At 37.9% G+C, this 23,079-nt stretch overlaps 2 protein-coding genes across 6 annotated transcripts in view; one reads left to right on the top strand and one right to left on the bottom strand.

Moving 5' to 3' along the window:
- Nucleotides 1-2,500: 2,500 nt before the first annotated feature.
- LOC141373636 (uncharacterized) lies at nt 2,501-4,638 on the bottom strand. Its single transcript, XM_073897940.1, has 2 exons — nt 3,131-4,638; nt 2,501-2,769 (listed from the first exon to the last, which is right to left on the bottom strand). Exon 1 carries the CDS (start codon nt 4,636-4,638, stop codon nt 3,763-3,765), a length of 876 nt encoding a protein of 291 aa, XP_073754041.1. The 3' UTR covers nt 2,501-2,769; nt 3,131-3,762.
- Nucleotides 4,051-23,079, top strand: part of PRKD3 (protein kinase D3) — a 90,470-nt gene continuing 71,441 nt past the window's right edge. The window contains exons 1-3 of one of the 5 annotated variants that reach the window (XM_073897292.1): nt 4,051-4,189; nt 11,744-11,896; nt 12,479-12,693. Coding sequence is in view for 2 of the 5 variants with exons in the window: in XM_025868065.2 (XP_025723850.1) it covers nt 12,406-12,693 (288 nt within the window). In the remaining 3 variants the exon portion in view is untranslated. Of the gene's footprint in view, nt 4,190-4,571; nt 4,667-11,743; nt 12,694-23,079 lie in introns of those variants that run through there. The other 4 variants (XM_025868065.2, XM_073897293.1, XM_025868066.2 and 1 more) reach the window with 4 other exon arrangements.

The raw sequence follows: 23,079 nt of genomic DNA, 5'->3' as shown, positions 1-23,079 counted from the left end.
AATAATAGTTAACATTTACTGAGCATTCACTTGTGAATTTTTCAAAGTGTCTCCCACGCGTTATGTCATTCAGTTCTTGCACAGCTCTCAGGGTCAGGAGTGCTATCATCCAAGGATGACACCGGTTACCTTGGATGTAACTGATGCTGAGGCGGAAGCTGACTGAGGTTGCCGTGCGCGTGGCTGCATGGCTGTTCAGTGGCAGAATCATAATGCGTACCTGGGTGGACTATCTTCAATGCCCACTGCATGTGTGGTGCACTCGAGGCATCTCTTCCTTCTCACAACAACCCTGTGGGGTACGTAAGCATCTTTCCTAGTTTCACAGGTAAGAACATCTGGCTCAGTCGTTAGGCGTCTGCCTTCGGCTCGGGTCGTGATCCCGGGGTCGTGGGATCGAGCCCCGCATCGGGCTCCCTGCTCCGTGGGAAGCCTGCTTCTCCCTCTCCCACTCCCCCTGCTCGTGTTCCCTCTCTCACTGTGTCTCTCTGTCAAATAAATAAATAAATAAATAAATAAATAAATAAATAAATCTTTAAAAAAAAATTCTTAGTTGAGATCGAGCAGCGTGCCCCCGCGACGTGGCAGAGACTAGGTTGGATTCTGTCTTCTGAGTCCCATTCCAACCCTTTCCTTCTAACTGGCTCCTCCAGGCTGCTGCAGGTTCCAGACTGCGAGGGAGAGAGCCTGCTTGCCTAACTCCTTTGCTCTGGCCTGTGTTGGCATGAGAATTAATTTTAATACTGGCTCCCTATACAGGTCCATAGCATCTTTGTTCTCCTTCTCAGTTGGCTTTAAAAATACATTATAACCAGTCTACAGTATTTCAAAAGAGAGGTTTTTGGGGTGCCTGAGTGTCTCAGTTGGTTAAGCATCTGACTCTTTATTTCAGCTCAGGTCATGATCTCAGGGTCCTGAGATAGAGCCTCCAAGTTGAGCCCCAGGACAGGCTCAGTGCTGATGAGCATGGAGCCTCCTGAAGACTCTCTTTCTCCCTCTCCCTCTGCCTCTCCCCCATGCACAAGAGTGCTCACTCTCTCTCTCAAAAATTAAGTTTTTAATTAATATTAAATTAAAATGAAATCCAAAAGCACATTTATGCATTATTTTATCCTTCCTGGAGAAACATATTTTGCAACCATAAAGGTAAACAAGAATTACTGGGGATGAGCAAAGCAATCGTTTTTTTATTACAGAGTACCCGAATATTAAATTTTAAGGACACTGCATGAAATCTGAGGTAGAGTTTATACAGTAGCCTCTCCCTTTAATTACCAGATTTTTAAACTCCTTTTAGTTGAGCCCTCCTTACCACAATTGACTATATACTATGTTCTATTTGTAGCTATAAACGTGAATATCTACAAATATATTTTTAACATCAAATGGTAAGTTACATAAAGCTAAATATAAGTGCATATAAAGAAAAGGGAGAGGTTATGGTAATAAACAGAGAAAGCTATATAAAAATAGATGAATGTGCTGTTTCCGAGCTGATGTTCAATAAATGATAAATATTACTAGCTTTTATATCCAAGCAGAAGACCATGGTCTTCTACAAGTTCAGTAGGGGGAACTTGTAGAGAGAATCCAGGTGGATCTGATGTACACTCAGTCCATAATAAAACCTGATAAATGACGTGAGAATGATCTATCAAGGGCTGCAAGAACACATAACAATTACCGAGAGCCTGCAAATCGGAGAAGACAGTTCCAAGGATGTAACAGTTCAAGTTAGTCTAGGAGACTGAAGTCTCTTGCAGTAATCCAGATGTATGAGTTGTTGGGGGTGAGGGGTTCTGGATTAGGGTAGTGGCAGTGGAAACTGAGGAAGGTCATCTTAAAGGATATATAAAGTGTGTCTCTGCTGATTAAAAAAAATAGATATTAACGCATTTTCTCCCACAACTATTTTACTCTGTAGTGACATCCAAATGCTTTCTGCATTTTTCACCTATGTTTCAACATCATGAAAAAAAACCCCAAAAAACAAAATAATTTTTTCAGTAATCACATTCCATAAATTAAACCCAGCTGAAGTTTTAAAATAATGAGCATTTCCTCTAGTAGGGGCCTTAGCAAATCATCTTTTTCTCCTTTTAGGATTCTGAATTAGGTAACTGCTCTCTTAAGTCACAAGTGTGGACTCTCTTCGCTTGTATCAGGTACACATCTGAATGATTGTGTCACATGGCATTGAGTACAAGGGAGGCCATTGAATGTGGGACAAGACTTGCAACTGTTGTCCCAGAAGAGGAAGATTGTAAGCTTCCAATTTTCATAGGCCACCAAGAAATAAAATCTTTTCCATCATGGTCACTCTCTCAAGGCTAAAAAAATCTCACATGGGAATACATTTACTTATTAAACCAAATCTTAATCACTGCAATGCTTTTGGAATAGGAATAAAACGTCTTGACGAAACTGTAGCTCATGTCAAGCAAAAAATTACAGGTACAAAGATAGTCTTACGCTAAAATATATTGTTGAAAGATTCATCTAAAGTGGAGGAGAGAATTTTATTTTTAAAAAGAGAAGCAGAACAGCGGAAATATACATTTTTTTTTCCTCTCACACAAATCCTTAAATCTCTACATAATGAGCTTGATTCACTTAGAAAAGTTACTTCTAGGAAGAGTAACTTCTTTCTCTTTAAGGACCACGAGAAAAAATGGAAGTCACTAGTGAGATGGGACTGGCTGTAAACTGCTCCAATGAGGTCCTGGGAATCTTGCTGAGAAGAGAATATTTGGGGCTGGACTAAAACGTCTGTTGGGAAGTGGAAGGAAGAAAAAGGCAAAGTTAAGTAAGAGCGTTCCTTAAAAAGAATGTAAACTTGAGTGGATTTACTTTCAATTTTAAAATAAAACAATAGCAGAATAAGACTAAATCTAAAATATTAGATCAAATTAGATGCATACTACGGGATATGGGACATTTAGCAGCTTCCAATTCCTGAGAATATTTCAGAAATGTCTTTTCTAAACAATAGCTTCAGAGTAGATCAGAGTTATACACAATTTTACTTGCCCCATCTTTAATATAAATTATTTAAAAATTCCCATTTCTTGAGTTTAAATACAAGAACATCCGTCAAATTGATGACTTAGTATAAAACAGAGGGACCCACTTAACTTTCTTTTCTTTCTGTTCTCAGAAGCTGCCTTAGACCACTGCGTGGGGATGTATGGATTGTTGACAGCAGCTCATCCAGCTTGTCTCAATATATTTCACTTAAGTATTTTTGAGATAAAATCTTGACAGAAGGAGAACGAGGTCTTTCTGGGACAATAACTGTCAGCTGGTCAGGTTTTCCTCTTACATAAAAGTTATAATTTACCACATAGTGTATTTTCCCTCTAGATCCTCCATCCTGACACCCACCCCTCCCCCTTCCCCGGGCATTGTTACGCTCGTTTCCCTGGACGTGGAAGCGTAGCTTCGTGATTCTTGACTGCACTCACTTTGATGGTAGGGGACACCCGCGAGTTGAATGATAGACAAATAGGAAACACAAAACACACTGAAAGTAACCACTTCAGTTTACTCTGCTTAGATGAAGGGCTCTGGATGTCTGTGCCTCGGGTGCGGAATGCCCGGGGCTGTGGCGCCAGGCTGTCACCTGGAAGGCAGGCCCGAGGGAGGAAAACGTGGCGAGCAGGGAGAAGGGCGCTCAGGGTGGAAACTGCTCTCTGCTGTGGATCCCTTCCAAGTCCCCCGTTCAAGTTGTCACCCCTTAGTTCCTTGCCACCGTGGCCTCTGTCAGAGCGGACGATAAAAGAGAAAAAGGCAATGATGGGGCTCAAGTACCATGTGTAACTGGTTTAAATACACGGTCGCGCCCCGCTCCCCCGCGCCCACGGAGACACAGGGACGTCCGAGGGCGCAGAGCTCCCGCTGCCCCTGCACAGTGCAAAGGCACAGTGACATCCCCGCGCGGCTACCACCCGCTCGGGCCCGCCCAGAAACTACAGCTCCCGGCAGGCCCCGCGCCGGCCGCGCGCCCCCGCCCCGCACGCCCCGGCCCCCCGCCCCCGGGGCCTCAAGACGGGACGGGGAGGAGGGAGGGAGGAAGGGGCGCCAGCGGCAGGCGGGATCCTGCGAGGCGCGTGAAGCCTCGCTGGCGCCTCGTCTGGAATCCAGACGCTGGCGGCTGCGGAGTTTCTCACGACCGGCGGAGCTCGCCTCTGTAAGTAGTCGCCTCAGGGAGCGCGGATCAGACACCGAAAAAGTTAGCGCCGCCGCGGCCGCCGCTTTGTTCTCGAGGCCCGTCGGGTGCGGCGGCGGTGGCGGCCCTTCCCCCACCCTCCCGCACGCGGCGGCGGCGGCGGGACTCGGGACTCGGTCCCCGCGCGGGGCTGGGCGGCGACCGCCGGGGCTGGGCGGGAAGTTGGCAGAGCGCGCGGCTGGAGGAGCTGGCGGGGGGCGCCGCCGCGAGCGGGGGCGCCCGCGCGGCCGCCAGACGGGGCCAAGTTCCGGCGTGGGCGCGGAGGCCAACTTCGGTCCGCGCTCCGCGGGCGACCACCGCGCGCGACCGCTTCGGGAGCCGGCTCTTTCGGGGTACCTCCAGCTGGCTCCCGACGCCAGACCGGCCACAGGCAAGCTGCCGAATCTGGGATGAGCCTTTTTTCTTTTCATCACTTCGTCCTGTAGCGGTCTCAAAGGAGTGAGTAAATGGTGCTTAGAGAACGTGTGAGCCCCCACCCCAGTTTCCTGACTGTGCTTAAGAGTTTTGCAAGTTGCAACCTTGCTCTGAGTTGTTCTTACCCCCGGGAGGTTTTTCTTGAGATGAAACGCTGAGGAGTGCGACTGTTTCTTTGAGCAGTAACAATAACCACATACTACTCGATTGCCTGTTGGATATTTTATTTGAAGTCATCGCAGCATAGGCCTTGCCGACTGCAGGCACGAATATAAATCAAGCGACAAGCGTGTGTGAGACCTGCAGACTTTTCCATACACGGATTGATGGCTTGGACATAACTGTCTCTTCAACCACACCCATCCCCACAGGAAATAAGATATCGGTGTCATCTTTGATTAGGAAGGATAAGTTACACCCTGAACTACTAGTTTGTACTACACAGCTTTAATGAGTGTAGCCGCAAATGAAACAAAAACTTTTTAAATGCCCTAATCTGTACCCTAGAAAATGCTATATTGTATTACTCTTACACTGCTTCTACTTTACTTAATGTTGCAGTTCTTTCCTACATTTTTAGCGATAGTGATTTCGCTTAGATCAAGTTTACTTACCAACTTATAATGCGTCGAGGTTGGGCAATACCTCTGGATTTGCTGCTGAGTTCCCTGACCTAGCTCTAGACTTCTGAGTTTTATTTTATCAAAGAACTTTTTCTTCCTCCCCTGTTGAGATCTGAATTGAGAGTAAGCATGAAAATTCAGCCAAAAATAAGTTACAAGTTTTAGTAAAAGTATTTTAAACATGTCGCAGAAGCCTTCATGTTAGGTTTTGCTTCAGCGGGTAATATAGATGTGGTAGACCTGACCAGATAAGCTTGGAGTATTTGACAAGCCAGTTTTCATACTAAGTTCTATAATTTGGTGGATAACATTTCACTTTTTAGGATGACTCACATTCAAGATGTTGACTGTTTCATATCTTGAGACTAATATTTTAAGCATCTCAGATAGTAGTGAGTCTTTTAGATACACAAATTTTATAAGCTTTCATTTTCTATAGATGACCTCTTTAAAATCGAAATTTCAGTGGTTTGTTTTTAACACTGGCATTTGCAAAAAGGGCTTTAATAAATCAAGCTTTTGGACATTAAAATTTTAAAATTACATTAGAATTGAAAAAACCTCAAATGCACTTTTAAGGACATTTTCTCATTTTTAAAAAGACTTTCTAACTGATGAAAATATTACCATATTGAAATTAATTGCTCATTTTTAAAAGAAACTACTTTTACAGAACTGGTTATATGGGGAAATTATTTGCTAGTACAGATTTTTATTTGGTTTAATAATAATCTTATGGTTCACAGCCTTCTGTGCTGGTACTACTTTTGAGTCTCCGATTATGTAATTTAAATTGAACTTGTATGTGTGCCGCTTTGGAGCAGTGGAAAAATTTGAGATGATATACTTAGGAGATGTTTTAATTTTAGTTTTAGTGCAGAAAAAAAGTCTTCTCCACTTGTGTGGTTAGTTTACAGTGACATTGTGTGAGAAATTGCTCATTGGCTGTTAGCCAGTCACATTTCTCAGATACCACTGGGGCAAAGAGAGGCGATGAAGGTCCATCAAACCCAGCATAGATTGATAGAGCATTGGCCAGATTGGCAGACTATAATCTTATTATGGGATAAACTTTTCAGTGCCTGAGCAGAGAGCAGACATGGTGTGCTCTCTGTACTCTCTCTGAGAGTGGAAGGACCAAGATTCTTTTTTTTTTTTTTTTAAGATTTTTATTTATTTATTTGACAGAGAGAGACACAGCGAGAGAGGGAACACAAGCAGGGGGAGTGGGAGAAGGAGAAGCAGACTCCCCACTGAGCAGGGATCCTGATGCGGGGCTCAATCCCAGGACCCTGGGACCATGATCCAAGTTGAAGACAGACGCTTAACGACTGAGCCACCCAGGCGCCCCATGGAAGGACCGAGATTCAAATATCACTGGTCCAGATGAGCAGAATTTTAGCAGCAAACAATTTAGTTGAATGCTGAGCGCTTAGGAAAAGTATTATATTAACCTAAGGTAATAGTTATATTTTTGAAAATATATAAACAGATGTCTGGATTGCTACAGACTACGATTTAAAAAACCCAACAAAGTTATTTGAATTGTTAATACAGTATACAATATAAAAACAACACTAGGATTATTAAGCCAGGTCAAGCCTGTATCAAGGCAAAACATAGACATTGACTACAGGACAGTAATCAGGATTGCACTGAAAAAGGCCACGTGTTTTTGTTTTTGTTTTTTTTTTTTGCCTGCTAAAGGAATACGTGTACATATCAACAGGAGGGGAAAAAAAAAAGATCCTCTATTCATTAGCATTCCGAGCACACACAACTCCGTTGAACCAGGACAACCCATTACTGGTAGGAAGTCATGGTAAATATTATGCTATTCAGGATAGGAAAAGCATTTTACCTCTTTAGGCTTTACTGATTACAGAAAGGACACTGGCTATACTAAATAATGAGCTTCCTTTTGAAGTATTTAAGAACTGGATTTGTTTTGTCTTCCTGGAATCCTCTTCCCTCCTCTCTCTCCTTCCCTGACTCATACTTATCCTTTAGGTCTTAGCTTAAGCACCACTTACTTAAGATCACCTTGTGTGAGACCCCAGTTTAAATTAGGTCCTTTAAGTATACTTTGTCATATCGCTTTTCTTATTTTGTAGTTAACTTGCTATTTATGTGAATGGTATTTGTTTAATATGTGTGTCCCACATCACACTGTAAGCTCTAGAGAGAGCAGTAGCCATGTCTCTTTTGGTTACTGCCATATAACCACAGTGTCTCTAGTAACAGTCTGGCAGATAATAGGCACTTAGTAAATGTTGAATGAAATGCTGCTATTTGAGCTTCTAATTCGAGGGTTTGCTAAATTATGAGATATGTACATGCAGGGGGGAGGTAAGGGAGTGAGAGAGAAAGGTAGATCAACTTGTGATGTTACCATAAAGTAATGGACCTGTTTTACCTTGTTTGTAGTAACAGGGCAGGGTGGGCTCAAGATTCCTTTAATATTTCATCTTTTGATTCCATTCAACAGTGGTGATGGATGTATAAGCTCATTTGAATTGGATATGTGACAGGTAACTCCCCAAAAGAATATTTGAGATGTTCCAAATAAACATACTAGAAATGCTTGCCAACTCATAGCTGTTAGAAACAAACATATCTAATTGAATACAGTTTATAAATTAGTAATTGTCTTATCTCAGCTTTCCTATTTGAAACATAGACAAAATAAATTATAGTTATTAGATTTTTTTGATATTAATCTTAATATTTTTCATCCTACATCTTGTTGCATCTTACAGAGCAAATCAGGGTTCCATAAAAGGAGAGAGAAAACAGATGGGATGAGTGGGCAGAAGGTATTATGACAGCTCCTTTAGTTTCTTCTATTTGTTTTCATGCTGAAACTTTAAAAAACATTTTTTATACAAAGTTTAACATAGTTTATTAATAGTTATCAATAGTTCTGATAGATTGGCTGATTGTATTATTAGTTACTGTTATTTGGCTAACATTAACAGGTATAATAAAATGAAAATTTAGTGGGAAGACATCCATTGAAAATAAATTATTACTGAACACAGCAGCATCTTGTATTTTGAAGTATTTAACCTGAATACAGTATTATTTGTAGATATTTTATTACCTTTTTTATGATAGTTGTTCAGCTTTTGAAACTACTCGAGTTGTATACGTTAAGTAGCTCATCTCAGGAGGAAACCTGTTCTGTTGTTAGGCTGTTGGAGGTGGAATGAAATAGTAGAAAGAACGTGGGCTTTGAAGTAGGGAAACTTTTGTTTGAATCCGAGTTCCCATCTCATATTAGATGTGAGCAAGCAACTTCTCTGAAACTCTGGTTCCTTTTCTGTAAAACAGAGTCAAACAGATCCCCTCGGGTTGTTGTAAGGATGTAATGACGTATCATATCTCAATTGCAGCGTTTAGCATAAATTATTATTAATTATTAATTCCTTCATGTAATTACTATGAAAATTGTTGGAAGTTACTGAGCACTTCATTGTAAACCAGGTCCTGTTGAAGGTACTTTACATGCAGTAGCTCCATCCTCATAACGTCCTGTGAGGTAAACAAGTACTGCTGTTATCTTCATTTTACTACTCTGTGGTGATACTGAGTAAAGCGGATTATTCTCTTAACACCTTTTCAAATATTTGAAGACCATTATTCTATTTTAGCTTTGTTAAGCATATATTTGTCACATGACATTGTCTTAACCCTTATCTGGATACATGCTTTTATTATTTTTAATCAGTATAGCTCTTAAAAATGTGGACTGTAGAAATGAATACAATGGTAATGTAGGCTGATTAGCAACAGAGTTTACAGATGTTGATATGTTCTCAGGGTCAGAGGGAGTTAGATTTGCCTTGGTTCTTTTAGTCACCGATTAGCAGCCCTTGTTAAACTCTTAGGTGGCTAACTAACTCCATTTATGAAGAGCTTCTAAGTGAGCACTTCATTTCTTCTCCATTGCACATTTTACTTTTGAAACTAAAATGTAAAGCTTTACACTCACCCTTGTTACATTTCACTTTAATTTTAGTTTGTTTCTCCTGGATTGTACACTCTGGGGATTTTATAAGCCTGTCTTCTGTGTCTTTATCTTATAAATAATCAAAATCAATGTAGGGCCAAGGACAGAGTTCCAGGGCACATCCCCTAAAGACTTCTTTCATCCAGGTTGATATAGACCAGTAAACTTACCCAGCTACACTAATACTGAACTCACACTCAAACAACGTATTTGCAAAAACAGCATAAAAAACCATCTTGAATACTGTTTTGGCCAGAATACACTTTTTTTCCCTGGCTTTGCTAATTGTGTGATCTTGGGCAAGTACTTTAATTTCTAAGACTGTTGTTTCAACTATAAAATAGGTTGTTGCAGAGGATTAGATGAAGTAACACATATGAGGCGTTGAGAACAGTGTCTGACAGTTGGAGCTCAGTGACCGTCAAGTTATTATTCTTCTTTCCTGCATCTAAGAAGTGTAGTAATCAGTCCCTTTCAAGATGTAAATGTATTGGATTTGGCATTATTTGTTTGAATTCATGCTGTCATCTAGTGATTATTATATTCTTTTTTAAGTATTCAGAAACCACTTGTTTTCATAATCTATTCTCAGATTTGACTAAAGATTAATATTAAGTTTATATGTCTGTGATTTCTGGAATCCACTTCCCCACTCCTCCAGCTCATAAAATTTGAAGCACCTCTGACCCATCTCCAGGCCCTGATTATTTCTTTCTGAGCTCTTTCACCAAGATTATAGGAGTCAGCTTTGTGATTATACTTGCTAATTGCTTTAGCAGCATGGAATGAATTGCATCTGGAACCAAAGACTTGCACTCATATAAAGTTGTTTTAGTCTCACATTCACCAGGCTTGGGTTTCGGTTCTCATTGCTCTTCTACAACTTTAGTTTAAAAACTGAGAGAAGATAAGCAAAATAAAAGTTGAGCAATTCTGCCTTCTCTGCGTGCTCTCTCAACCTTAACAACATCCTCTCTGAGCAGTGATTCTCTCAGTTCCTTGTTCTCTTTGACAAATAGTGTGCTATTGTGGAGACAGCACTTGGTAAGAAGGTATGAGACTTAGGTACTAATTCCCACTCCGCCTCTTTTTTTTTTTTTAAGATTGATTTTGTTTATTTTTGCGAGAGAGAGAGAGAGAGAGAGAGAGAGACTAACCATAAGTGGGGGGAAGGGGCAGAGTGAGAAGCAGGCTCCCCGCTGAGCAGGGAGCCCAATGTGGGACTCAATCCCAGGACCTGGGATCATGACCTGAGCGGAAGGCAGACGCTTAACCAACTGAGCCACCCAGGTGCCCCCCCCACCACCACCACTCCGCCTCTTAATACCCATGTGATGCTGGGCACATTGCTTTATCTGCTTGTGCTTCTGTTTTTTCATCTGCAGAAATCATATTTGTCTCCAAAGAGATATGCATGAGGTAAAGTATGTAAAACATTTATAAGATGTTAAGTGCTGTACCATATAAGGTGGAATAATATTTATTTGAATGTAGTTATAAAAGTTTTTGTTATCTTTAAGCAATTTTTTCTAAGCCTTAGTTTTTCCTGTGCTTCCAAATTCCTGTTACCATATCTGTATGTTTTTGCTCTTCTGTTATGTTCATCCTAATTTATCTAGCCCCATTAACTACTCTCCAGAGAGTCATTCTGCAGCCACATTGGATGCTTCACTCTTTTTCATCATTGGAATTGTTTACAGGTATATATGTAAAATTTTGAAAGATCCTTTGTGAGCCATTTCACTTAGGCCATCAGGGTCATACCTTTTGTTTTTGAACTGTCTATTGTAAACTGTGATACATTTGTAACTGAGCCTAGTGCTCTCTTTTTACTTTTAGAAACCCTTTATAATAAGATCACTTTCTCCTGTGGTCCTGTCATCAATACATCATTCACATTATAACTGTGTGTAGTATGTTTCCTTCTGCTTCCTTAGTTTTCTGAAAGAAATCTGTCAACAAAGCAAGTCAGCAATCATATTTTGGCAGAATTAGATTTTTTGATATAAAAAAGAATACTTTTGACGTGTCTTTATTAGGACAGTATTATTACATCTTTTGTATGGCTGAGTGGTTTGTACTTTAGTTCTATGACAGTGTCCATTTTAACCTTCTTTTAGTCCCTTCTATTTTTCTTTGTTTCTCTCCTAACTCAGTTGTATATTTGTGGAATAAAAGTGTTTGATATTCAGGTTTCAGGTATTAGTGAGGAGTGCCAGGGACTTGGTGGTGATGGTGGTGGTGGTGGTGGTGGTGATGAGCAGGAGGCTCTCCCTAAAATTATACCTCTAGGAAAATAATGTCTCTGTTAACTAGACCCCCCCCAAAATGGCTACCCATTAGGATTCTTGGTGTATTACATACAACCAAAACTTATCATTTAAAGAAAATGCAGGGATTCTTGGATTTTTAAAATAATGTCAAATGAGTATAAAATATTAAGAGTGTTTTTAAAATTCCTTCCAGGCTGACTGCATTTCAGAAAGCATCAACTTTTCTCAGTGGACCCATTCATCAAGTGAAATATGCCTGTACTGTTTTAAAAAGTTTTGTGCTTCATCATGGAAAAATTTGCCCCCCCCAAAATGAACGTAAAGACATTTGAAAAGGTGATTTAAGGTATGGACATTTGAAAAAGTGTCCCATCAAATCAGTAAACCTCAAGGGTTAAATAGATTAATCCTAAACACTTATTTTTTAAACCAGGAGGATTTCATCTTAATAGAAAAACAACTTTTATTCACTATGTATTTTCTGAAATTGAAAGAGAGAGACAAGAGTAGACTTAAAAGAAAATAAATGAAGATGGTTAGTAAAGAAGCAATGTCAACTCTTTTCTAATGAGGATAATTCAGTGATGTTAAATCCTTTCCAAATCTCTGGTTGTGGTCGTAAAGACAAGACTCTTTTTTGATGGGACTGATACTAAGGGAAGTAGGACCTTTTGTGTATTCAACTCACAGTTGTAGAAGTTGCAATCATTGGCATGAGTGGCTTAAAAGAGGAAATAAAGAAGTTTTCAATTAAATCCAAAAGTACAGTCATTTTTTTACTGCTGTGATTTTAAAAGCCTCTTCATAACCACTGAAAAAAATTAACAACTATTTTAAAATATTAAAGAAAGGCAGATGTCTGCAAACAATTCCCCTCCATCAGCCCAGAAGTCTGTATTACCTGCAAATCTTCCTGCTGTGCTTCCAGCTCCTTCTCCGTGTTCAAGTCCTAAAACAGGACTCTCTGCCCGACTCTCTAATGGAAGTTTCAGTGCGCCATCACTCACCAACTCCAGAGGCTCAGAGCATACAATTTCATTTCTGCTGCAAATTGGCCTTACACGGGAGAGTGTTACCATCGAAGCCCAGGAACTATCTTTATCTGCTGTCAAGGATCTTGTGTGCTCCATTGTTTATCAAAAGGTACCGTGCATGCTATTTATGTCAGTAGTTTTTCTAATTAATATTGTATCTAACGCCTTCCTATAAGTTATACATGCAACAGTGAGTTAACATATGTGGATCAATTTTTATATCCTAATTTGGATCATTTTGGTAGAGTGCTAATAGATTAGAAGCCTAAAGTCTGAAATTTCAGATTCTAAGAACTGGAGCCTTTATCCTAACTTTAAAATACTGCCTATATTTTCTTTTAAGAGCAGGAAAATCCATATAACAAGAGGACTTGAGAAATCTCATTTGTTTTTGGAGAAAACAGGGGGCAGAGAGTACAAGGCATCCAGGTGGCTTACCAAAAGGATGGGACACAGCTGTGGCTGAGTCCCAGGTCCACACCTGTTTTTCCTAGATGCCTCGTATTCTGCCCTCTTTTTTGTACCTTCTTCCTTCCCTTTAGGTCTTGATTTCACCTGAAATGCCATTTAATATGAGAAGACCACTCTCTCTTGCTTAAAAAAATTGGTAAATGAGTTTTGAATATATGACAATATATAAAAAATTTGAAATTGAGGGTGGTTTTATTTTGTTTCCCTTTTGCCTACCTCCTGCCCTATACTATACCATTTTTTAAGGAACCTTAACTAAATGACTTTAATAATCTTGATTTGATGGATAAGTGTGTATGTTCTCTATTTCATCATAGAACTCTCTGTTTAAGTAGTAAGAATTGGTTACATTTTATTTTTAATGGACAGAGCATATGTTTCAGATGTGTTTCAAACAAATTAGTGTACTTTTTATTGTAAAAATCGTGTCAGGTGAGAATAATATATTTGTATTTAGGCTCCTCATTTTACTGTTTTTGTTTTAATTTCTTATGCTTTATATGATTTACTATCTTCTGATGTAGAAGTAATTAACAGTCTTAAAAAAATGTTATGCGATTTATAGAAATAGCCTATGCCTCCTGTGTGGTAACAGTAACTTGTCTGTTGAAATGTAGCCTAAAGATTCACTTTCCTTTTGTAGATCTGTAGAATCATCTGCGTGTCTTTCAGTATTTTTGCTTTTATTTTCCCTTTCATTAAATGTTATAGAGGTTTTTCACAAATATCTTGGCAACTAGGTTTGTAATTTAAAAGATAAGAATTTATCTGAACTACAATTTGTAACTTGAATGTTTCCTTTTTATTTGAGCCCATAGAAATTTATAACTAATGTTTTGGTAGAATCTTATTATTGTTTTCAATCTTATAAAATTTCATTTCGTTCTTATATTCATACAGAGGCATACTGATTTGCTACAAGATTATTTTAGAATTCATGTTACTTCATCTTTAATATAGATGTGAGATGTGGGTCAGATGGGTTAAACTCTTAGGAAACTAGATTAAACATCATAATCCATGAAAAAATACAGTGATACCAAGGAAATAGACTAGAGCTGGAAAAATAACTCAGGGTAAACTTCACATAGATATAAAATAGAATTATTGATTATAGAGATAGTCTGCATAAAATGAATATCATAGTAAACTGAATTTGAATCAATATTATAGTGAAATGCGGATGTATTTGGCAAATGTCATTGCCAAATGTAATAAGCATATTACACATTCCTTTTGACATTTGCTGGGATCCTAATTGTTGTTTAAGTGTAGTGTAAAAGAGTTTTGAGCTTGAAACTAGGTCAGCTGTATTGTTTGTTTACTGTATAACTTTGCACAAGTGATTTGACTTCTCTGGATTATAGTTTCCAAATCTATCAAATGACTGAGTTGGGATGATTTCTGGTGTGTAATTCCAGCAGTGAGATGCTGAATCATTTAATCTAAATTTGGGTCTTCACTGCTAGAGACAGATAAAGGAGAAGGGAGTTTCAAGAGATGACCTGTTTCAGACCAAATCAGAGAAAAATCTTAAGGGAACCAGCTCAGATCCTAAGATTTTCTAGAGATGTTTCATGGATCCCTAACTCATCTGGAGGATGGAAAAACCTGTCAGAAGTTCTTTCTCGTTTTTACCTTTCCTCTTGTCTTGGGCACTTGCTCGCCAGTCATCCATTTTACACATGTACAGCTCCAGGTTTACTGCCAGGACTCTCATGGACACACCTGCTTTTCTTTTATCTATTCTTAGTAAGTACATCTACCTGAACCTTCTAAAAGATAGGGTACTGGTTAAATTTTAGGAAATAGATTAATCAGATGTCCCTTCCCTCAAAAAGCTTAAAGTCTACTGAAGGAACCTATTCACCAGAGTAAAACATAAACAGTAGAAAGTGAAGTTAAAGAGTGCCCTTCTCAGTTTGATAAAGGATGTAGAAGACTTGGAACAGAAAGTAACATTTCATTTGATACTTAATGAGCAAGATTTCAATAATATAGGAGGTGAGGAATACATTCCAGGCAAAAGAATCAGGATGAGCAAAGATACAGAAAGGGAAAAGAGGAAGATTATAATGGGCAACATTTATTGAGTGCCTACTCTATGTCAGGAGCTTTACACACACTTTCTAACTAATCTCACAAGTTTGTGGTGCATCTCAAACTTTAATGTATATGCCAATCATCTAGTGATTCTACTAAGATGTAGATTTTGAATGAGTAGGTTTGGGGTGGGTCTGCATTTATAATATACTCTTAGGTGATATTGATGCTCCTTCTCCAAGGACCTCACTGAGTGGAATGGGTATAGGTGATATAATTGCTGTTGCATAAAGGAGGAAACTAAATTTCAGAGACATTTAATTATTTGCTGAAAGTCAGACTTCAAACACAGATCTTTTTTAAGATTTATTAGACAGCAAGAGAGAGTAAACAGAGAGAATGCATGCATGAGCGGAGGGGAGGGGCAGAGGGGGAGGGAGAAGCAGGCTCCCTGCAGGGAACCCCACATGGGGCTGGATCCCAGGATCCCAGGACCATGACCTGGGCCGAAGGCGGACACTTAACTGACTGAGCCACCTAGGTGCCCCCAAACACAGGTCTTTTTAAACTTATAAACCTGTATCCTCTTTTCACTGCCCCACACTACCTTCCTCATGCCAAAGAAAAGTTTCACACTTGATTCCTGTAAGAGTGGAGATTTAACAAAGGTCTATGTGCAGCAACCCAACATGATCAGATTCGTGTTTTGGAAAGCTTAAATGTGTAACCAAGTATGACATAAAGTAAGGAGATCGGGTAAGAAGCCATTGTAATGAAGATCTGAACTGAGATGGTCGGAAAGTGATGATGATATATTTGAAGGGTATTGGGAAAGTCGTGTTGGTAAAACTTAACAGCCTGTTGGACATAGAGGAAGAGCAAAGGATGGAAGGGCAGCGTGGGTGACGAGATGGGTGGTGATGCTGGTAACCAAGATAGAAAATTCAGGAAGAAAAGTAGCATTTTTCTGGGGGAGATAATGGGACTGATTTTATCAAACTTTAATAAGACAGAGTTCCTGTGTTCCAGAAATTTTTGAAGATTATGGCCCTAGTGTTTTGCTATGACTCTTGAAATGGAATCATTGTTCCTCCAGAAGAACCTTACCATCTCTCTCTCTTTTTTTTTAAGATTTTATTTATTTATTTGACAGAGAGAGAGACAGTGAGAGAAGGAACACAAGCAGGGGAAGTGGGAGAGGGAGAAGCAGTCTCCCCGCTGAGCAGGGAGCCCAATGTGGGGCTTGATCCCAGGACCCTGGGATCATGACCTGAGCTGAAGGCAGATGCTTAAACGACTGAGCCACCCAGGCGCCTCCTCAACTCTTTCTATAGAGAAATTAACAAGGCTGAAAAGTGATGAAAAGAGCTCTTAGTTTAGAGGACCAGAAGAAAGGCCTCTAAAAGTTAGTGAAATAAACCCAGAGGGCAACCCAACTTTTAAATTAAGGGAGGAGGGTTACCTGACCTATAATTTCATGTTAATAATATTTTAGATATTTTTAAATCTATTTTTAATCTAGTCATAATACCAAGGGTATATTCTGTCTATTTTACATTTTTTGCTGTCCAGAGTTAACAAGGTATTAGTAATAATTGACCACAGACATAAGGAATGGGAATTTGACCCCAGATTCAAGAATAGAGTTTACAAATTTACAGATTTGTAAGGCTTTTTAAAGTACCACTGTAGCAATCCAAGGTGTAGTTTGTGGGATTCTTTAAAAGTTTTTGCAACTATTAAAAAAGGAAACATTTTGTGTGTACATGGATGGGGGAGAGGGAGATCTGCAAGATACATAGATAACGTAAGTGCAGAACAGGGCATACTGTGCTATCATTTTGTATTACACACACTTAAATATACATATGTATGCACACAGATAATTTCTTGATTGTTTTTATTTATTTTAAAGATTTTATTTATTTATTTGACAGAGACACAGTGCGGAGCTTGTTCCTAGGACCCTGGGATCATAACCTGAGTGGAAGGCAGAGGCTTAACGACTGAGCCACCCAGGCGCCCCTCTTGATTGTTTTTAGATGACTTTGGAAGGAGAGATAGGTTTCTTCCAGGAAGGGAACTGGTGACTGGGGAATAAGAGTGAAAGGGAGATTTACATTTCATTGTATACCCTTGTGTACTTTTTGGATTTTATACCTTATGCATGTATTCCATATTCAGAAATAACATTAAATGTTTTTTAGAATGACAGTGCAATGATCTAAAGAGAATAACTATTACTAAATATTTTATTTTTATTTTTTATTTTTATTTTTTAAGATTTTATTTATTTGAGAGAGAGAGAGAGAATGAGAGATAGAGAGCACGAGAGGGAAGAGGGTCAGAGGGAGAAGCAGACTCCCTGCTGAGCAGGAAGCCCGATGTGGGACTCGATCCCGGGACTCCAGGATCATGACCTGAGCCGAAGGCAGTCGCTTAACCAACTGAGCCACCCAGGCGCCCTTACTAAATATTTTAAATTATTTTACTGGGTAAGATTGGATTTTATAGTTTTTCTAGCACCTTTCAGACATTAAATAGAAGTGTACCATATAATATGTGCCATTATTTTTTTCCCTTAAGAGCTATTTTTATTAGGTGTTTGTTTTTAAAAAATCAGATAAGATACAATTTACCTATAATAAAATCCATCCCTGTTGAGATCATGTTTGAGGAGTTTTAGCAATTTTATGCGGCTGTGCAGCTATCACCCATCCAAGATCTAGAGCATTTCGATCAGCCCATAAGTCCCCTCCTGTACTTTTGCAGTCTCCTTTCCTCATCCTGGTCCTGGGCCACCACTGCTCTGCGTTCTGTTACTATGGTTACACTTTTTTTAGATTTTCATATGAACGAAGTCATAGTATGTAGTCTTTTGTCCTGCCATCTTTCACATACCTCAGTGTTTTGTGTTTTTGTTTTTAATTCATCCATGCTGTTAGGTATGTCAGTAGTTCCTTTTTGTTGCTGAGTACTGTTCCATTGTATTGATGTACTATACTATGTTTATTTAGTCATCAGTTAATTGATAGAGTTTTTTCTAATTTGGGGGCATTATGATTAGAGTTGCTATGAACATTCTCATTCAAATCTTGATTGTAGATACATGTTTTCATTTCCTTGGGATAAATATTTAGGAGTTAGATGGCCATATCCTTGCCAACACTTGGTATTTCCAATCTTTTTAATTTAACTGTTCTGGTTGGTGTGTAGTAATATCTCCTTGTGGTTTTAATTTGCATTTTCCTAATGACAATGAGATTGGTTATCTGTCCATGGGCTTAATTGCCATTCACATATTTTCTTTAAGTTCTGTACAGATTTGAGATTTAAAAGTTCTTAAATATTTTAGATACAAGTTCTTATCAAATATAAAATGCAGATATTTTCTTCCAGTCTGTGGTTTCTTTTCATCCTTTCTCTCTTTTTATAGACTAAATAATAGTCTAAATAATCATCATTTTAAAGGCTAGTGCATTCAGTCATCTTGATGCATAAAGTTTACAACCAGTTTCTTATTTTGGTCATTTATGTTGCTTCTGTTTTTTTTCCAGTTTTATGGAGATATAATTGATATATAAATATGTATTAGTTTAAGATATACAACATAATGATTTGATATGTGTATATTTAGCAGAATAATTACAATAAATGTAGTTAACATATATCACCTCCCACAGTTAATTTTTTTCTTGTGATGAGAACTTCCAAGGTCTACTCTCTTAGCAGCTTTCAAATATACAGTAAAGAATTGTTAACTATAGGCACCATGCTGTACATTACATTGCCAGAACTTATTTATCTTGTAACTGGAAGTTTGTACCCTTTGACTACCTTCACTCATTTTCCCCCTTCCTGCCCTCTGCCTCTGGTAACCATCAATCTGTTCTCTGTCTCTGTTGAGTTAAGTTATGTGAGATTCCACATATAAGCGAGATCATAACAGTAGTTGCCTTGCTTTGCTTGACTTATTTCACTTAATAATGCTTTCAGGGTCCATCCATGCTGTCACAAATGGTAGGATTTCCTTCTTTTTATGGCTGAATAATATTCCATTGTATATATACCACAATATCTTTATTCATTCATCCTTGGATGGACATTTGGTTGTTTCCATGTCTTGGCTATTGTAAATAATGATGCATTGACATGGAGTACAGGTATCTATTAGAGGTAGTGATTTCATTTTCTTCAGATATATACCCAGAAATGGCATTGCTGGATCATATGGTAGTTCTGTTTTTAATTTTTTGAGGAACGTCCATACTCTTTCCTTTTTTCCTCATCCATACTATTTTCTATAGTGGCTGCACAAATTTAGATTCCCACCAGTAGTGCACAAGGGTTCCCTTTCTTTCACATTCTCACCAACACTTGTTATCTCTTGTCCTGTTGATGTTAGCCATCCTGACAGCCAGGAGGTGATATCTCCTTGTGGTTTTAATTTGCATTTCCCTGATAACTAGTGATGTTGAGGACCTTTTCATGTGCCTGTTGGCTACTTGTATGTCTTCTTTGGGGGAATGTCTATTCAGTTCTTCTGCCCATTTTTAAATTGGATTGTTGGGGCACCTGGGTGGCCCAGTTGTTGGGCGACTGCCTTCGGCTCAGGTCATGATCCCAGGGTCCTGGGATCGAGCCCCACATCAGGTTCCCTGCTCGGTGGGAGGCCTGCTTCTCCCTCTCCCGCTGCCCCTGCTTGCATTCCCTCTCTTGCTGTGTCTTTCTCTGTCAAATAAATAAATAAAATCTTTAAAAATAAATAAATAAATAGGATTGTTTGTTGTTATTTTTGTTGTTTTTGCCATTGAGTTATAGGAGTTCTTTATATATTTTGGGTATTAAACCCTTATCAGATGCATGATTGGCAAATACATTTTCCACCTTCTGTGGTTGTGTTTTCATTTTTGTCAGTGGTTTCCTTGACTGAGAAGAAGCTTTATAGTTTGATATAGTCCCACTTGCTTATTTTTGCTTTTGTTGCCTTTCCTTTTAGTGTCAAATCCAAAGAATCATGGCCAAGAATGATATCAAGGAATTTATCCCTTATGTTTTCTTCTAAGAATTTTGTGGTTGCAGTTCCTACATTCAAGTCTTAAGTCCATTTTGAGTTGGTTTTTGTGTATGGTGTAAAATAGGGGTCCAGTTTCATTCTTTTGCATTTGGCTGTCCCAGTTCTCCCAGCACCATTTATAGAAAAGACTATCCTTTCCATTGTATATTCTTGATTTCTTTGTTGTAAATTCATTGGCCATATATGCATAGGTTTATTTCTAGGCTTTCTGTTCTGTTCCATTGATTTATATGTCCATTCTTGTGCCAATACCATACTGTTTTGATTACTATAGCTTTGAAGTATAGTTTGAAATCAAGAAATGTAAATGCCTCCAGCTTTGTTCTTTCTCAAGATTGCTTTGGCTATTCAGGTTCTTTTGTGGTTTTGTATAAATTTTAAGATTGTTTTTTCTATTTCTGTGAACAATGCCATTGGAAAATAGGGATTGCATTGAATCTGTAGATTATTTTGGGTAGTAGGGACATTTTAATAATATTCTCCCAGTCCATGAACATGATATTTTTCCATTTATTTGGGTCTTCAGTTTCTTTCACTAATGTCTTATAGATACAATTTTTAGTGTGTAGATCTTTCACCTTTCTTGGTTAAATTTATTTATAGGTATTTTATTTTTGATGCAATTATACATGAGATTGTTTTCTTAATTTCTCTTTCTGTTAGTAACTTATTAGTGTATAGAAAGGCAACTGATTATTGTATATGATTTTTGTATCTGGCAACTTCACTGAATTTGTTGATTAATTCTAACAAAATTTTTTGTTGGAGTGTTTCATGTCATCTACAAACATAGACAGTTTTACTTTTTCCTTTCTGATTTAGGTGTCTTTTATTTCTTTTTCTTGCCTAATTGTTCTGGCTAGGACTTCCAGTACTATGTTGAATAAAAGTGGCAAGAATGGACATCCTTGTCTTATTCCTGATCTTAGGTTTTCCACTGAGTATGATGTTAGCTCTGGGCTTGTCATATACAGCCCCTGTATGTTGAGGTATGTTTCCTCTATACCTCACTTTGTTTAGAGTTTTTGTCATGAATTGATGTTGAATTTTATCAAATGCTTTTTCTGCATTTATTGAGATGACTTATTCTTATCCTTTATTATGTTAATATAGTATATCACATTTATTGATTCCCAGATGTTGAATTATTCTTGCATCCCTGGAATAAATCCCACTTGATCATGGTGTATGATCCTTTTAATGTGTTGTCGAATTCAGTTTGCTTATATTTGTTGAGAATATTTGCATCTGTATTCATCAAGAATGTTGAGCTATAATTTTTTTTTCCTTGTAGTGTCATTGTCTTTAGTATCAGGGTAATGCTGGCCTCATGAGCTTGGAAAAATGTTCCTTCCTCTTATATGGTTTGGAAGAGTTTGAGAACAACTGGTATTAATTCTTTAAATGTTTGGTAGAATTTACTAGTGAAGTCATGTAGCTTTTTTTTTGTTTGTTTTGGGAGGATTTTGATTACCAATTCAATCTTTTTACTATAGAATTGGTCTGTAAATATTTTCTACTCGTTCATGATTCAGGCTTGGTAGGTTGTTCTAGGAATTTATCCATTTTTTCCAAGTGTCCAATTTGTTGGTGTATAATTGTTTATAGTAGTCTTTTATGTTCCTTTGTATTTAAGTGATATCATGGTGTCACCTCTTTCATTTGTAATTTTATTTGAGTTCTCTCTTTCCTTTAAGCTAAAGGTTTGTTTTGCTTATCTTTTCAAAAACCTAGCTCTTAGTTTCATTGATCTTTTCTGTTGTCTTTTTAGTCTCTATTTGATTTAATTTCACTATGATCTTTGTTACTTCTTTCCTTCTGCTAACTTTGGACTTAGTTTGTTACTTTTCTAGTTCCTTGAGGTGTAAAGTTAAGTTGTTTATTTGAGATCTTTTTCTTCATGTACGTGTTTACTGCTATGAACTTCTCTCTCGGAACTTAGGCATCCTGTAAGTTTTGGTATATGTATTTTCATTTTCATTTGTCTCAAGCTATTTTTGTATTCTCTTTTGATCTCACCTTCACTAGTTGTACAATTCATGTTGTTTAATGTCTACATAGTTGTGACTCTTCCAGGGTTTTTTTTTTTTTTTTTTTTTTGTAATTGATTTCTAGTTTCATACCATTTCATGGGAAAAGATGTTTAATATGATTTCAGTCTTCTTAAATTTATTAAGACTTGTTTTGAGGCCTAACATGATCTGTTCTGGAGAATGTTCCATGTTTGCTTGAGAAGAATATGTATTCTGCTTTTGGATGGAATGTTACTGTAAATGTTAAGTGTCTTGTCTAATGTATACTTTAACTCCAGTGTTCCTTTTTTGATTTTCTGCCTGGGTGATCTATCCGTTGTTGAAAGTGTGGTACTAAAATCCCCTGTTATTCTTGTGTAGTTGTCTATTTCTTCTTTCAAGTCCGTTAATAGTGGTTTTATATACTTTATATATTTAGGAGCCCCTATGTTGGGTGCATAAATATTTGCAAAGATTATATCTTCTTGTTGGGTTGACTCTTTTATCATTATATAATGACCTTCTTTGTCTCTTATTACAGTTTTTGGCTTAAAGTCTATTTTGTCTGATCTAAGTTAGTTTATGTACTTTTCATTATAATATGCTATATTCTTTGTTCTCTTAATATCATTTGGAGAGCCAAAATTTCTAATTTTAATGAAGTACAATTAATTTTTTCCTTTGTGGATAGTGCTTTTGTTTCATATCTAAAAAATATTTGCCCGAATGAAGATAACAAAGATTTTGTTCTCTGTTTTCTCCTGGAAGTTTCATAATTTTAGCTTTTATCTTTATATCTATAATCCATATGTTAGTTCTGTGGGGCTACCACAGCTGCATAGCTTAAACAATAGAAATTTTTCTGACAGTTTGTGAGGCTAGCTGTCTGTAC

This window comes from Callorhinus ursinus, unplaced genomic scaffold (assembly GCF_003265705.2).
Source record: "Callorhinus ursinus isolate GAN/ISIS: 27379988/994484 unplaced genomic scaffold, GSC_fseal_2.0 scaffold10, whole genome shotgun sequence".
Classification (NCBI taxonomy): domain Eukaryota; kingdom Metazoa; phylum Chordata; class Mammalia; order Carnivora; family Otariidae; genus Callorhinus; species Callorhinus ursinus.
The sequence above is the reverse complement of the archived record's forward strand: the minus strand, read 5'-3'. Positions and strand labels throughout refer to the sequence as shown.

Coding starts and splice junctions, on each gene's coding strand:
- LOC141373636 (XM_073897940.1), bottom strand. CDS start 4,638: ATGAAAAGAAAAAAGGCTCATCCCAGATTCGGCAGCTTGCCTGTGGCC.